At 38.9% G+C, this 17567-nt stretch overlaps 1 protein-coding gene across 1 annotated transcript in view; it reads left to right on the top strand.

Moving 5' to 3' along the window:
* Positions 1–17341, top strand: part of RBMS3 (RNA binding motif single stranded interacting protein 3) — a 759514-nt gene extending 742173 nt beyond the window's left edge. The window contains exons 12-13 of the mRNA XM_074195636.1: positions 13169–13249; positions 17210–17341. Coding sequence (XP_074051737.1) covers positions 13169–13249; positions 17210–17341 — 213 coding nt within the window. The remainder of the gene's footprint in view (positions 1–13168; positions 13250–17209) is intronic.
* The last annotated feature ends 226 nt before the right edge of the window (positions 17342–17567 follow it).

Here is a 17567-nt window from a genome sequence, read left to right as displayed (position 1 = left end):
GTTTGTCTCATCCCACCTCTTTTTTTCTGTGCCTCATTTACTAAAGCAAATCAATTAGCAATCATCTATTAAATTCTATTGCATTTTTCCTGATTTGGTGGGTACTAGGGATATTAGGCAGAAATAAAACATCCCTGCCTCCTATTCCTCTCTTTCTCCGTCTGCTACTTAGCTTCAAATGATCAAAGCCTGCCCAAGCTGGCCAGCAGCCCACTCTGCCCTTCTTCCTTCATCAAAACTCCCCTTTCCCGACACCATCATCTTGGGACCTTCCTAGGTCACCCATCCTCTTACTATCTAATTGTTGGAGGTGTGGACAACTGATAATGGCTTTTTTTTATATAACTCTCTTCAGTTATGCTTTTTGACTGGGATGAGAGCAAGAGTATCTTGGAAACACAGTATCATAACATTATAAAGCAAATCTTTGTTATTTCATAATGAGTTTGTCTGATGCAGTCAGGTGGCACCGTGACCAGAGTGAAGACCTTGATACTTTTTAGTACTTTCACAGACTCTCCTTAGCTTATAATCCTAGCCTAGTCGCCTAAACTTTCTATTTTAGCTTTCCCATCTGTAAAATGGAAATAATAAGTCAAGAAAAACCTCAATATTTCTTAGTACTTTCACAGATTCTTCTTAGATTGTAAACCTAGCCAAGTCATTTAACCTTTTTCTACCTCAGTTTCCCAATCTGTAAAATGGAGACAATAACAGTACTTACCCTCTAAGTTTATTGTAAGATTCCGGTATTAAATGTAAATAATTTTAATATTTTAAAGTAATATATGAATTTTAAGTAGCAGAATAAAAGTGATGTTGTTTTGATCTTTTTCAATAACAAGGGATAAGAACTAACCAATCAACCAATAGTACAAAGAAAGGGACTAATATTTCACTTAGAAGTTTGCTCAAATTGAGTCACCTTATTAACAGCTGATCTTGAGGACTTATGGAAGATGGGAAAAATATTCAAGGAAACTGAGTAAAATGAATTCAAACAAAAGTTTAAGCCATATAACAAACCCAAACCTAAGTGGGATGTGGGATGGATGCTACTTTTTTGTTTTGTTTTGTTTTTGCAAGGCACTGGGGTTAAGTGGCTTGCCCAAGGCCACACAGCTAGGTCATTATTAAGTGTCTGAGGCTGGATTTGAACTCAGGTCCTCCTGACTCCAGGGCTGGCACTCTAAACACTGTGCCACCTAACCGCCCCTGGATGCTACCTTCAATCCAGTCCAACAGGCCTTTACTAAGTGTCTTCTATGAACAAACATTAGAAATACAAATCAAAACAAACAAGCAAACAATATCCCTGCCATCAAGAAGCTGACATTTGTCCATTCAATATGGAAACAAATAATAAAAAGACACTTTGACCAGCAAAGCTTCCTATTGAAGGTGAAACCCAAGCATGACACTGAGCAGAGGTTTTGAAATCTTTGGGTTTCAGGACCCTTAAAAATTAATGCGGGGTCAGCTAGGTGGCACGGTGGATAGAGCACAGAACCTGGAGTCAGGAGGACCTGAGTTCAAATCCAGCCTCAGACACTTAATAATTACCTAACTGTGTGGCCTTGGGCAAGCCACTTAAACCCATTGCCTTGCAAAAACTAAAAAAAAAAAAAATTTAATGTGGCCTCCAAAGAGCTTTTGTTTAGGTGGATTATGTCCATCAAAATTTGCCATATTAGAAATTATCTTAGTATTGTGATGAAAATAACTTTTGATCTCCCACTCCTCCCCCTCCCCACCCCCACCCCAAAAGAGTCTTCTGTAGCTGTCTCCAGAATCACCCTGAGCATTGCCGGTTTGTCCAACCCCCCCCCCCCCCTCCATTTTTCCTTGTTTCCTAAGAGAAGGCTTTAGAGTGTGTTTCCTTCTCCTCTTGCATTGGCAATGTCCCAATTCATCTGCTCTCTTGTTTACAAGGTTCAGCTGTTTCATCCCTCAGACATTTTTCATCTTGTCTTGTACCACATCTGTGAATTCCTCCCTTCCAAAAAAAATGGCCTCCCTTTTTTTGTTGTTTGTTTCTATAAGATGGGAAGTTCCAGTAAACATTTTCAGTGTCAGATTTCCATTTCACTTCCTTTGTTTGCCATTATTAGCTTGTAAGGACATGGCTTCTCATTTCCTGTTTGACATCTCCCATGCTTAAGTGGAAACACACATCATAAGAACTCTTGTTTCTCTTGTGCTTGAGGGTTCCTAAAGCACTTTCTTCATCACAGGCTTTGAGGTTGACAGCATGGGTATGGTTATTCCCAGTTTAGAGAAGAGACAAGTAAGACTAAGGGAGATTAAGTGCCTAATCTATGGTAGAAGTATAATAAATGTTTGTTTACTGATTTAATAATTAGATGTTTTAGGACATTTTGAACACAATCTATTGTCTTTGGAGGCATAAAAATAAAAATGAATAGTCCTCACACTCAACTGCTTGCATCCTACTGGAAGGAAGGGAGAGTCATACATATGCATGATAATGCAAATATATGGAAATTGAACACAAAAGCATTCATGGGAGCACTAATCATTCATCAATAGTCATCATCATCATCATCATCATCAACAACAAGAAAGTTAAAGGAGGGGAAGCTTCCTGTAGAACGTGGCATTTGAACTCAGGCTTGAAACAAGTTAGAAATGCCATAAGGTGATGGTGAAGAGAGAAAATTTCCAAATCCTAGGGGACAACCTGGACATTGGCATTGAGGAAGAGGATGGTGTGTGCAGTGAACTTGCTGGAGGATGTTAGATTTCAGGAAAGTAGATTTCATTAGGGAGCATAATCTGTGTGGAGACTCTGTCAATGCAGATGAGAAATCCTCTATGCCTTAGTAACTATCTTAATGAGTTCTTGTGCCCTAAATAAATAAATGAATAGATAAATGAATTGATGAATTAACAGATAAATGAATAAGTTAATTAATGAATGATTAAAAATAGGCAAATAATAGATCAAGAGATAAATAAATATTACATCCCCAATTAGTAGGATGACCCTCAATTGATAGACTTATATACCTTGAAACCTGATCACATGGGGACCCTTTTCAGTTGATTCTTCCATGGCATCACTTTTGAAAACCCAGTGTCACTTCTCAACCATGATGCAGCATTGGAGAAGTAGAGGACATTAGTGGAGAGGGAGACCTACAGGAATGATCAAATTTCAAAGGTGTAGCTTCTCAGAAACTGTGATGAATGTTTATTATCTCCCCACTTGTAGGTACCATATACTATCCTAGAAAGATCACCAGGGACCAGGGAGACATTTATGGGACAACATGGGAATAAATAGAAAATTTTAACCTTCTGACCATACTTTGTAGTCATTTCCTTGTACAGAGAGGAGGTGGATTCCACTTATACATCAAAGGATTTAAGGGAATTCAAGGAAGTTTATTAAATCAAGAATCAGCCTAGGAGCCAGGAACTTAGTTCAAGCCTGACCATTGAGGTAGCTAGTGGTGCAGTAGATAATTATGTTAGTCTTGGTGTTAGGAACAACTAAGGTATGAAGAGCTAGGCCTAAGTGAGTTCACATGGCCTTACTCCTTTACATCTAGGATCCTATGAACCTCCTGCATGGGACCCCTTTTGAATTGGCACCAATAGCTAAACTTCCTTTTCTTTTTAAAAATCTTTTCCTCCTCCTTTCCCAGCTCCTCTCATTCATCCTTTTATTCTATGCTTTTTATCCTTCAATTTCCCAAAGAGAACAAGGTTTGTACCTTACCTTTGACTCCTCCAAATGCTGTCCTTAAGAGAGCAGGCTTTAGTCTCTGTGGAAATGTTTACATGTCCCCGACACCATGCTGTTCTTTCGATTTTGTACTCTGGCTTTCTGGCAGATGGGAAAGCTGAAAGGATAGAGCCACTGACAAGAGAACCATAGAAGATGTGTGTTCCCCTAGACCTCAGGGCCATGATTTTAATTCTATAGATGTTCTCTCTCCCACTGTAGTTCACAAATCCTAGTCCATAGGTTTTTTTTAGAAGCTGTATATGAGCTGCTATGGCTAGGGGAAAAAATATCATTACTTGGTGTCCAACTTTCTGGATCTTATCTTCTCCAAACTTAACATTTCTTTTGATACTCATCTAAGTCACTGCGAGGCTCATATTTAAAGCCTTTGCTACTTCCAGCATCTCTGATATAGTTGCTGAGAGCCTAGGGGTCATGGCCAAGCCAAAATGAGGCATTGGGGTAAGACTCTGGTACAGTCATTTATAAAGTTCAAAGATCAGTGCTTTCATCTCTATGGTTATATTTCCCCACGAAGTTTCATTTGGGATGATGAATGAACTCCAAGTCCTTCCAGTTTGAATAAGACCAGTCAGAGTGTATGCCCCACAGGCATATAGACTTCCATGGCTCACAGTCCTCTCCATGCCACACTGAGAGAGCAAATTGGAGATGGTTATATAACTATATCAGAAAAGCCAAGCTGTGACTGGTGGTTTGGGTTACCTAAGGCAAGCAGAACTAAACATGCCCCTCAAGCAACTGGGTGAAGACCATGATATTGGTCCCATTGGGAAGGGTCATGTTACAGAGGACTCCAGGTCAGGGGATCTGCATTCATGTTAGATTTCTTACTTAACCCTGCATAAATCACTTCATTTCTTTAGCCACAATTTCCTCAAAATGCAGGAATTATATTGACTATCCCCTAAGGCCCTTATCAGCTCTGATCCACTAGAGGTGATGTCTTCTGAGCTATCTGCCAGCTTAACTACATTGCCAGGAAATGGACATTCTTCATGAGGATGCTGCACTGAGGGCTGCAGTGAGGGAGGGCTGAGTTTACCAGTGAAAGAAGCACACTTTCCAGGACCTTTACCATCACCATTTTTATCATAATAGCTAGCATTTATATAGTGCTTATCATATGTTAAAAAAAATCATTTGATTCTCATAACAACCTTGGGAGGTAGGTAGCTAAGGAAACTGAGGCAAACAGAGGTTAAGCAACTTCCCAGGGTCACATAGCCAGAAAATTCTGAGGCTGGATTTGAACTCCGATCTTCCTGACTTCTGGTTCAGCAGTCCATTTACTGCACAATCTAATTTGATCATCCATACTAACTAGTATCTATCCTGCTGAAAGTGTAATTGCTTTTAAAATGTAAATATAATTAATTTCAAAGTTTCACAGTCTTTAAAAATCATTATTTTAAATGCTCATGCCCTCTAAATTTCAGCGCCCTGGGACCAAGAACCAGTCACCCCACCCTAATTATGGCTCTGCATATATGGTATGTGTTCATTTCCATATAAAACACTTCCATTTAATGATCTCAACTCTGGATTGAAAAAACAATAAAAAAAAAACCTTCAGAGTGCAAACACAATAGGGGTAACTGTTGAGACCACACAGAATAGTTTTTTGTTATGACTACACATGTAAACTTTCACCTCCTATAGTGAGAATGGTGCAGTTAGCCCTTTATTTGAATTCTATCTAAAGATAACTTTAAAAATAACCATTGCCATTTCTAACTTTGGCCCAATTTCTTCCCCCCCCCACCACCACCACTTGGCATGCTCTCTACTCTTCCCTCTCCCTGTCCCTCTTCTTCTATCTTCCCTCTTGGCATGATCCCTAAAAATAAATATTTCAAAAAGTTAAACAGGTCACATTCTCTCCCAAACTGTCTCTGAACTTAAATGGGGGTGGTGGTGGGACAAAGGGCATTAAATATGTGGACTCTTCCGGGATGTTATCTCTGTACTGGGGCCATTTGGAGAGTACCCTCACCATATGCCCCCTTTGAGTTTACAGTCAGCTTCCCAGGAATGCTCCCGACATCTGGGGTCAAGAATCTTGGAAGAAAACACTCCATAGGGAAATGCATTGGACAGTATGAGGGACCTTCTCAACACAAATTGTGTTGTCTTGATCTCAATCACCCTCTTTAAATATTGTTGAATTCGGTTTGAGTTTGTTTTTTTGTTGTTGTTGTTGGGTTGGATTTTTTTTTTGGCACTAGACTCAGTTTAGGGAATAATAAAGCTTTCTGGTAAATTGAAGACATCTTAGCTCATCTGAGATCTCTCTCTATAATTAAATTCCTCCACAATTCATTCTTTCCCAGAGAGGAAGGAAGGGAAGGAAGAAGGGAGGGAAGGAGAGAAGGAAGCCTATGAAAAGTTTAATTTTAAGTCCTGACAGACATCACTGGTTCTACCACTTGTCTATATAACTTTCAATGAAAGCTCTTCAGATAAATCAATAAGACAGAGACAAATAAAAAATATTGCCTCTTCTCAATGCACTATGACCTGAGAACTTTATTTATTTATCTGCTTCATTTCTGAAGCACCTTCCATCTGGAGAGCTCACCACTCCTCAGAACACTTTTAAATTGCTCAACAATGAGCACTCTTCAAACAACAGTAGCAGGAGAGCAGGAGTGAGAAGCAGAAGCAAAGGGTAAGATGGGGTGACACAGGAAAGAAAAATACAGAAATTAAAACAGGACAGACTTCAGATAGAAAAATCCATAAATATCCCTTCATCACCCTCTGTGAGATACATGCCGCTGTTATCCCAATTTTGCCAAATAAGAAACTGAGGTTTTGAATGGGTGCATGCCTTGCCCAGAGACGCACAACTAAGTAGGTTCATACTAGGATCATAGATAAAGGAATCTTTGCAATCAGCCTCTTCATTTTACATATAAAGAAACTGAGACACCAAGCGTTTAAGGAATCTCCTGGTTGTTTCACAGCTTCTAAATGACTGAGGCAGGATTTTGTCATAGGCCTTATTAACCCCCAAATCATTGATCACTATACATAGAATCTGAATGATGCCTGCTACACTGGAGCACTCAGTGTTTCTTTACTCCTTGACTGGTTAACTGATGATCTTGCTGGGAAAAAAGTGAGGCATCAGTAAGACATTTTAATGGCTGTAGCATACTTTTAAATAGTAAATAATAAAAATAGGTGTGAAGTAGAAATGTGAATAAGTTAAATCAGTTATCAAGTATTTATCTTGAAGAATGGGGCTAGAATTACAGATATGAAAATGAAACAGATCCTGCCGTCAAGGAGTTCTTATGTCTAATTATTAATTTATTTAGTTTTTTAGTTTTTGCAAGGCAATGGGGTTAAGTGGCTTGCCCAAGGTCACACAGCTAGGTCATTATCAAGTGTCTGAGACCAGATTTGAACTCAGGTTCTCCTGACTCCAATATACATATGTTAATAAATAAAAAAAAGATCTTTAGGGTTAAGGGGCATTAGGAAATAGTAAATAAAAGGTAATTTTGGAGAGGAAGATGTTATCAGGAGAGCTACTGAAACTGGAGAAAGTCCTTTGTAGGAAATCAATGATTGTGAGGGACAGAAGGAATGGGAAGGGAAAGCATTTAGATATGGAAGTCAACTTCCGCAAAGGTTTAACTAAACAACGTGGGATGTGCTTTATTAAGAACAACAATTTGGCCAATTTGACTGCAAGGTGAAGAGTCAGTTGCAATAAGTCTGGAAAGGTAGATAAAAGTTGTGAATGACATCAATGCCAGAATTTTACCTGAGAAACAGTAAGTGTTCTGAGCAAGGGATTGATGTGGTCAGAACTGCACTTTAAGAAAATCACTTCTGCAGCTGTGTAGAAGATGGATTGCAGAGGAGATGGAACTGAGGACAAGAGATTAATCAAAAGGCTATTGAGAGAGAGAGAGAGAGAGAGAGAGAGAGAGAGAGAGAGAGAGAGAGAGAGAGAGAGAGAGAGAGAGAGAGAACAAAGATGGTTAAGTGTTAGGAAGTAGTGACAAGACTTTCTTTTCCTCATTCTCCTCCATCTTCCCCTTCCTTTTCTACTCTCCTTTCCCATCTCTCTAATTCTCCTTCTTTTCTTCTATGTTCTCTTTGACCTCTCTTCTATACTTTTTCTTTCAATCTGTTTTTCTTCCCTCTTCCCTCTACCATTTTGTTATTATGTTCCATTAAATAAATCAAAAATTTTGCAGAGAATTACTTTCTTCTCTGTAACTTATTCTCTCTTTCCCATCTTACTTTCCCTCATCTCTTCCTTTCTGCTTCCCTTATCCTTTAAAAATAAAACAAAACTAATCAACTGGAGGAAAAAAATAATTTACCTTAAGCCATATTTTTTTTTTCTCTCTTCACATTATTGTATTAGCAATTCAGTGTCTAGATTTCTTGGAATGTGAAATGACTTTAGGAGTTTACTTAGGGAATCAGAAAGTGTCTTCTGGGTGGAACACATCCCCAAACCAACCACAATCAGCTGGGATGTTCAACACCATGTAGGCACCATCAGAGAAAGGTCATTTGTCATTATTTATTGCCACTAGGTCACCAGTTAAGGAAGTCAGTGTAAGGAAATGTTACCATTCTGTGTGGGTAGAACCCAGAGAAGTATAACAAGACGAGGAGACAGACTCTTGAACTCAAGAAATATTTCCATCGGTCAAGGGTTTTTTTTTTTGGGGGGGGGCAGGAAATGGGATTAAATGACTTGCCCAACGGTACACAGCTAGGTAATTATTAAGTGTCTGCGGCCAGATTTGACCTCACATTCTCCTGACTCCAGGGCTGGTGCTCTATCTACTGCACCACCTAGCTGCTCCCAAGTCATGGGGTTTTTAATCTAGGGGTCCAACAACTTTTGTTTTAATATTTAGACAACTGCTTTCAGTATAATTGGTTCCCTTTTTAATCTTGGGTATTTTATTTTGCACATTTAAAGACATTAAAGATGGGGTCCAAGGCAGCTAGGTGGTGCAGTGGATAGAGCACCAGCCCTGGAGTCAGGAGGACCCAAGTTCAAATCCGGCCTCATGCACTTAATAATTACCTAGCTATGTGACATTGAGCAAGTCACTCTTAACCCCATTGCCTTAAAAAATTTAAAAATAAAGATGGGTTCCACAGGTTTCACAGAGCACCAAAGGGTCCTTGAAAGAAACAAACAAAAATGTTAAGGATCTCTATCCTAATTCTTGGATGACATTTTTGTAGTCTTGATAATAAATTATTGAATATATGGATAAATAAACAAATAAATGAATAAATAAATAAATGAGTAAATAAGACAGGCAGGCAGGCAGACAGAGAGAGACAGAAAGATAGATAGATAGATAGATAGATAGATAGATAGATAGATAGATAGTACATAGTACATAGTACATAGACATTTAGACATTGGTGATCCTTTCTACCAACATTATTAAGACTGGCTACCATTGCTTTGGGCAATTGAAGGTATCAGACTGTTATGTCCCCAGGGAAAGTTTGGAATTATTTGTGAAGAACAGGCCAAGGCTACAAGTTAAAATTACATGTGGGTGAGTTTATTGCCTATTAGTTTTAGGCTGCCTTTTGTGAGACTTTACTGGAATTACTAAGCAGATCCACAATACCAGTATCATCTTTCTACCCACCCCCACATCCCCACACCTCCTTAATGACCTATTAAGGCCTTATCATATAGGTTTCTTGTCTGTGCCTTTCCAAAAGTCTCCTCTAAAGGATTTGTTGTAATACTTTGCCCCATGAAAGGGCTTTATAACAAGATATTGCCTTTAGATAGTTTGTAAACACACCTTGAGAAAAAGAGAACCTTCTTTTGTGCCCAGTGAGGTTTCTCCTGCCTACCCCAAATTCTGTCCTCTGGACCTTATGTGGCCTCAACAAGTCAGCCAGAAAGAGGAAACGAGACAAGTCAATCTGTGCGGAGCCAAAAATGAATTCATCCTGGGCCATAATATCCCCATTAACAACATGAGTCAGAGTAGGCTAGAAGCAGAAAACAAGCACATAGGGTGGGCCTCTTAAAGGAGTTTTGGGAAGTCTGGACAGGAAGTCCAAATAGAATCAATAGGAAAGAAATCATCCCCAAAATGCAGCTCAGAAGTATGGGAACCATTGTTTTCCAGTGTAAAATGTCCTTGACTGAAAGTCAGGGGACTCGGGTTCACCTTGTCTCTTCCTGTCTAGGTGGCATAGTCAATAGATTGCTGATTTGGTATTGGCAAGACCTAAACTTGAATCTTGCCTCAGGTACTGATTTCTTGTGTGACTTTGGGCAAGTCATTTAGCCTCTTTCTGCCTCAGTTTCCTCATCTTTAAAACAGGGATAACAATAATATCTATTTTCCAGAGTTGTTGTGAAGATCAACGGAAATATTGAAAAGTGTTTTGCAAACATTAAAGTGATATATAAATGTTAGCTATTCTTTTTTTTCTTATCATCATCATCATCACCATTCTTATCTCATGACCTTGAAAAAGGCATGTCCTTCCTTTGAACTTTGGTATCTTTATTTGTCTGGATTCCATGATTTCTTGTTCCCTTCCAACTCTAAGTCTATGAATCTGTGATGAAGCTATTTTACCTTCCTGGCCTCAATTTCCTTCTCTGTAAATGGGAATTGAATTAGAGAAAATAACTGAGTCCCCTTCTGGTCTATGATCTAATGAGTCTGAGATTCTCCCACCATGTATCATGTGAATAACATACTCCATAGGCTACAGTAGCACCCACTGAATTATGGCAGAATCATTTTAAACTTCCTTTTCCCTTTCCCCCTTGGTCTTTCCTATTTTTCCTTTTCTTTCCCTTCCCTCATAGTAGAAAGAAAATTGACCCTAAAGCTGAAAGATCAATGAAAGGATCAATAGGATTGATCTGTGGAAGATACAACCCAGGCACTGTGTTGGTGATACCCCCTCTCCTCAAAAGAAAAGACAAAAATAAAATTAATAAAATGGTATGGTTCTTGACCTCAAAGGAGCATTCATCAGTCACCATATATTTATCTATTATTTGTTTGTTTGTTTATTCATTCATTTATTTGTTTGTTTATTTATTGATTTATTTACATGCACACAAAGAGAGACAGAGACAGGCAGACAGAGAAACTAAATAAATACTACCCTTACTTTTCTCATCTAGGAGAAAGCATTTAACTCCTCTGTGCCCCAGTTTCCTCACTTGTAAGATGGAGACAATAATACCTATCTTGACGTCCTCACAGGGTTATTAGGATGATCAAATGAGTTGACTCTATAATGTGCAAAAATCCATCTGTCAACCAAGAAGTGTTGATTAAGCAGTGGATAGAGCACTGGCCTTGGAGTCAGGAGGATAGGAGTCTGAATACAGCTTCAGGCATTTTCTCACTGCATGACCTTGGGCAAGTCACTTAACTCTTTCCCTCATTTTCCTCATTTATAAAATGAGCTGGAGAAGGAAGTGGTAGACCTCTCCAGTACTTTTGCCAAGAGAACCCTAAACAAGATCACAAAGAGTGGGACATGATTGAAAAATGATGGAACAACAAAAGCAACATAGGTTCATAGATTCAGACATCCTCCAGCTCATGTTTCTCACTTTACAGAGGAGGAAACTGAGGCCCAGAAAAATAAATCAACTTGTCCTAAGTCATACAACCAATAAGTGACAAATCAGGATTTGAAGTCAGATTATTTGACTTTATTATGCTACCTTACCTCAGTTGTTTTATGCCAATAATTCAGAAATTCTCCTGAAAAGTGGACAGGGAGGGAAAGTGTAGGTATCTTGGATGTGCCTCATTCAGATATGCTAGCTATTGGAATTCAGTTGACTTTTGTAAGCCCAAAACAAACGATGGGGTACTCACACCTTGAGGGGTGAGCATTGCCAAGTGTTCTGGTCAATGGCTAACTCCATGCATCTCCCTCACCAAATATTCCCCTGAGGGATATTCACTTAACATGTATTCATTCATTCAGAAAACATTTATTATGCATCTGCTGTGTACAAAACACTGTACTAGATGCAAACACAAGGGTTAGATGAGATTATCCCCTCTCTGAGGAGGCTTACCATGTCCTAGGGCATATACCTAGTTGAAATACATGATATTAAATAATAAACACTTTGAAGAATTGACAATTTAATACTCTCCATGAGATGCAAAGGAGAGGAACATTGGGATCTGGGAAGGGAATAAGAGATACGGATATGACTTAACCATACAAAGGACAACAGCTAGTTTGGACATTTATTTTTCTATTCCTATCCTCAAATTGAGCACACCATGGGAGGTTGAGGAAGCTTTTAATTCAGGACAAAAATTCTTGCTTATATATTTAACCATCATTAAAAATAAATTTAATAATTTAAATTTTCACAGGACTTGATTCTCAGATCAGATGCCTTCCTCTCATGAAAATGCATTTTAGATAACTAAACCAAGATCTGTGGCCATGTTTTAGATTCTGAGTGTGTGTATTTATGCAATATCCTAATATTTGCATTCAGTAAAAGAAACTGAATAAATAATGATAGACTTTGTAACTTTCCATAAAACTCTTCTTCCAAACTTGTATATACTGTGAAACGTGTTTATATAATGAAATTCTGGTCCTAAAACCCAAGTCTGTTAGTCAAATTTCAGAAACATGCTACCTGCTTAACGTCATAAGAAAATAGAACAAAATAAGCCCAACATCTATTCGATTGTTCATTTTTTAGAACCAGGAAGAGCTCATTAGTGCATCAGGCATTCTTAAGATAGAATTCATGGTCACATAATTAATAATAATAATAAAAATACAAAGGACTTTATATCTATCATCTTATTTAATCCTCACAACTGCACAATGATAGAAACCCTATTATTATGCCCACTTTGTCAGGCAATATATGGGTCACACAGTTAGGGTTTAAGACAAGATTTGAACCCAGGTCTTCCTTACACCAAGTTCAACCTTCCTTCCAATTCACATCCTTCAAGCTGATACTTTTATTTGATTAAAGAGTTGGCCACAAATTATGAGTCTCCATTAAAAAGAATATTTCAAGGCTAACACTCCATTTAGAACTTGTTCCTTCCATAGGAATGAGAAATAATGTAAAGAGGTGGGTATTGGTGGATTGTTTTTAAGTGCTTTTAATTAACTGCTCTGATCTTTTCTTAGTTGGGATGCCAACATTCCCAGGCAGAACCCCTATAGACCGGGGGGTGGGGGGAGGTGTCTTGTGCTGTCATTTCTTTGTTCTTTGTCAGAAGATGATTCTGAAATTAATAAGACATTGTACCATGGTTGACGGGTGATAGATCATTGTCTGGTTTATTCTTTGCTGTGCATACAAAACACTCATGTGGATTATTTACCTGTGATTCCCTCTAGTATATGACTGCGGCTGCACCTATGCAAGGGACCTACATTCCCCAGTACACTCCTGTGCCTCCAACAGCCGTCCCTATAGAAGTAAGTTTATTTTTCTTCTTCCAAGGACAGTTAAGGGGGAGGTATATGGGGGGAGGGAGAAGTCATGCTCAGTGCTATCCCTTGCAACCTTATTCCCCAAGCACATGGAGAAATAATTGGATGCAAATGAGCATAGCAGCAAAAGTTGGTCATGCAAAGTCACTTACCATCCTCTACATGGCCATGGGTTTTTGCTCTGTGCATGAAATAAAATGATCAAATCAAAGATCTTAAGTGTTTGGAGTCACTTAGTGTGGGGGGGAATTTTGTTTTTTCTTCTTTAGGGGAAAGGAAAGGAACCCTGGAAGCACAATGACCACTCCCCATTTCTTGACCACCTAAAAAGCTTTGAATGCTCAACCAATAGTAAATAGAATTGATGACTTTTGTTAGTGACCTCTAGGGAATGAGTTTCAATGAAACTGTGATCAACCCCTCCCCTTGTCTTTATATAAGAAAGGGTATTGATGGCATTGTCAGCCTTTGGAAAGGCTCTATCTTTATTTTTTTCTTCCACAGTTTGGTTTGAATCACGCCAATACAATGACAGGCTTTTCCTGATGTTTTACAAAAATCACTGTGATTCACATCTTTGTCTCTATATGCTGATATGTATGTGTGTTCATGGAGAAAGACATAGGGACAGTTAGGTAACACAGTAGATAGCACACCAGCCCCAGGAGGACCTAAGTTCAAATCCAGGCCTCAGACACTTGGTAATTACCTAGCTATGTGACCTTGGGCAAGTCACATAATCCCACTGCCTTGCAAAAATGAGAGAGAGAGAGAGAGAGAGAGAGAGAGAGAGAGAGAGAGAGAGAGAGAGAGAGAGAGAGAGAGATGAAAGGAAGAGGAAGAGGAAGATGGAGATGGAGTAGAAGAAGTAGAAGAAGGGGAGAGAGGGGCAGGGTGAAAAGAGGAAAGAAAGGGGAAGAAAAGAAGGAAGAAGATAGGTAGGAGAAAAGGTAAGACAGAAAAGAAAGAAAAAGGAAAATGTAGATAATAGACAATTATATAATAGCTATATAAATATAGATTTACATGCACAGATTCATAACTAGCCACATGAAGGAGAGAAAGGGGGAAAGATATTGGTTAGAAAGATGAAAAATGAAATGATGAAGATGGATAATCTAGAATTATCACTTTATCTTAATGGACCACAGATAAAATGTGCAAGGGTTCAGAATGGTGTTAATAAGCATTTATTAAGGATGTGCAGGACTAGAGTTGAAAAGACTTAAAAAAAAGAAAAAAATTTCCTTCCCTCAAGGAGCTTACATTCTATTAGGCAGAAATATTATATATTTTAAATTAAATGTTTAACATAAATTAAATGTTAAATATACACAATTTAAATACAGGGAACCTGGAGAGAACAATATCATCTAAGGGGGTTGAGAAAGGTAGAAGATGGTGCCTAAATTGAGCTTTGGTGGATACTGAGGATTGGAAAATTTGGAAACGAGGAAAGGGAGAACATTTTAGGCATGGACACTGGATACTGTGTTCTCGCTTGTTTTTCCATTGTCTCCATTACTACCATTTTTCCTTTCTCCTATCACTTTTTTGTCATCATAGTCCTATAGTTGAGATGATCCCTTTCCTTCAGTTGAGCTTCCTGTGTGTGTGTGTGTGTGTGTGTGTGTGTGTGTGTGTGTGTGTGTGTGTGTGTCTGTCCTGCCCAGTAGGACCTGAGTCTAGAATGCTCAGAGCTTTGAAGGGAGGACAGACAAGTCCTTTCAGAAACTAAGATAGGTTTCAAAGTGGGCCATCATTAGGGAAATGGGTACAAAAGGTTGGGAAGCAAGTTTGGTGGTCAGTAATGTGATTTGGATTTGAGATAGATATCATTGAATGAACTGTTTTTCCTTCCTAAAAAAATACAGAAGATTGGAAGATGCTCCAAAAATTAGGTATCTAAAACCAAATGAATGTAAATGAGTACAATGATCTCCATCACCGATCCATCTACATCTTGTCCAGAAGACAAGATTTCTGACTTATCAGAATCAAGATTATGAATTTAGAACTGTAAAGCATTGTAGGAAATTAAACTCTCTAAAGACCAAGGGATTTCAGATCTCAAGTTGAAAAAGACTCAGAGTTCCACTTGACCAACTCCCTGATTTTACAGATGAGCAAACTGAGTCCCAGAGAACTGAAGTCATTAACCCATAGGTAGTGATAGACATAGGATTCAAATGGAGAGCCTCAAAACCCAGATCCTGTGTTCTTTCTTCTATTTCTTTTTTGTTCATTGACACAGCTGTAAGAAAATCCTATAGACTTCCAAGTATGGCTTATGCAATCAATCCCAGGACATGTTCACCTTAACTGGTATAGGCACCTTCTGGCAGGAAGGAAAGATGGCTTCCACACATTGGGCATCATCTGTGCTTGCAGAGGAGGACCAATAGTTATGAACTCCATGTAAATGTGCACTTAGATATGTGCCCATAAGGAGAACGAGCAGATGGAGGGCCATGGAAGGAAACTGATCCTCCAAGAGATCATCTACAAGAGAACTTGTCACAGTTACTTTTGTTACTGGGCAAGAACAAGCCTTCTAGGCCCCAAATCTCTAGAGTTGACATGGGGCTCAATACCTGTCACTGAGTATAAAGGATAGAGCTAAGCCAAGACATGGGTAGCATCTCCCAGGACTGAATGGGGAGGCTGGTATTAGCCAGCCTGGGGAGGAGGACACATGAAAAGAACTGATGAAATCCATCCTGGATTAAAGAAAGCTTTCATGATCCATTGGGGAAAAGGAGAAGGGATTAAAGATATAGGATGTATGAATATGTATGTAGGTGTTTATTTGCTCATATAGCATATATATATATATATAGATAGATACACATGTATGTATGTATGGGCATGCATTATGTATTGCTGCATTGCATATCTGTAATATTGGGTATATATTTAAACTTAAAATGTTCTGGGTATTATGAAAGGCATTATAGTATAGTAGCCAGAGAACTTACTTTGAAGAGATGGGTTTATGCCCCACCTTGGATTAACTGTATGAACCAATTTAGGTCACTTAACCTCACAATCCCATGCATCTCGCTAAAAAAAAGTTTCAGAGTCCCTGCCTTTTAGCATTGACCAATGAAGCTTCACATCATTAGGCACCAAACTAATGAAACTGTAGATCCAGACCTAGGTCTGTCTGTCTGTCTGTCTGTCTGTCTGTCTATCTATCCATCTATCTATCATCTACTCATCAATTCATTATCTGTCTATCCATCAATTCATTATCTATCCATCAATCCATTATTTTATCTAACTATATCTTATCTACCATCTCTATCTGAATCTCTATCTATCTATAGAGGATGCACTAATATGCTTGAGTCTATATATTTTGCAAACAGAAATTAAGGGTAAATAGTAATTTTTGAAGCCTCTGGAAGACATGGAAGAACATTAAAATGATCTAGAGGAAGGAAAAAAGGGTTTTTGTGTTTAATTTTTAAAAGCTGTCCTTCATTTGATGTGTTAAGTGAAACGCCCAAAGTTTTCCATGTGTCTTTACTGTCCAAACCAGTAAAATGTCAGAGCCTAGTACATTTGATGACATGAGTTCTTCCTGAGGCTATGATCATTAACATCTTGTTCAGGGCTGATAGCCCTTAGCAGTTTCAACATTAAGAAAGAATTAGCTGTGTTCTGCCTAAGAAGACAGGGCTCCTGGGGTGTGGGGCTGATGGTCATTGTCTTGGCCCAGTTGGTGCGAATACCAAGGCCCCGAGGCCAGACATACACCTGGTGACTGGATTATCTTTTGCCGGGTTGTGCCCGCAGGCCCCTGCTGCTGGTCATAATAGGACTGCTCTGGCCAAAAAGCAGAAGGGGTGATAAATCCCAATTTTGGGGAATCCTGGAAATGGATTAAATCCGCCATTATCATGGTTAAAACTTGTGAGATCTTTGTGTTTGCTGTCCTAGGGTGTTGTCGCCGATACCTCTCCCCAGACAGTTGCACCTTCATCACAGGAAGCCAGTGCCCAACAACAGCAGATAGCAGTGGAAACGTCCAGTGAACATACGCCTGCATATTCCTACCAACAGTCTAAGTGAGTAATGAGTCTTCATCATGGAGAGTTTTTCCCATCTCAGGAAGTATGGACATATCTTGCTTGATCCTCACCATGACCTCATGCATAGAGATGAGAGGTCTCATCCCCATTTTACAGAACAAAAACTCAGAAATTTAAGGGTATTGTCCATGATCACATATCTAGAAAGTGTCAGAATAAAATGCAGTCTTCTTGACTCCAAATCTAGCCCTTTATCCTCCCTCCTG

The sequence above is a fragment of the Macrotis lagotis genome, chromosome 7 (genome assembly GCF_037893015.1).
Source record: "Macrotis lagotis isolate mMagLag1 chromosome 7, bilby.v1.9.chrom.fasta, whole genome shotgun sequence".
Taxonomy (NCBI): domain Eukaryota; kingdom Metazoa; phylum Chordata; class Mammalia; order Peramelemorphia; family Peramelidae; genus Macrotis; species Macrotis lagotis.
Note: the sequence above shows the minus strand (reverse complement) of the source record. Positions and strands in the feature narration are given on the sequence as shown.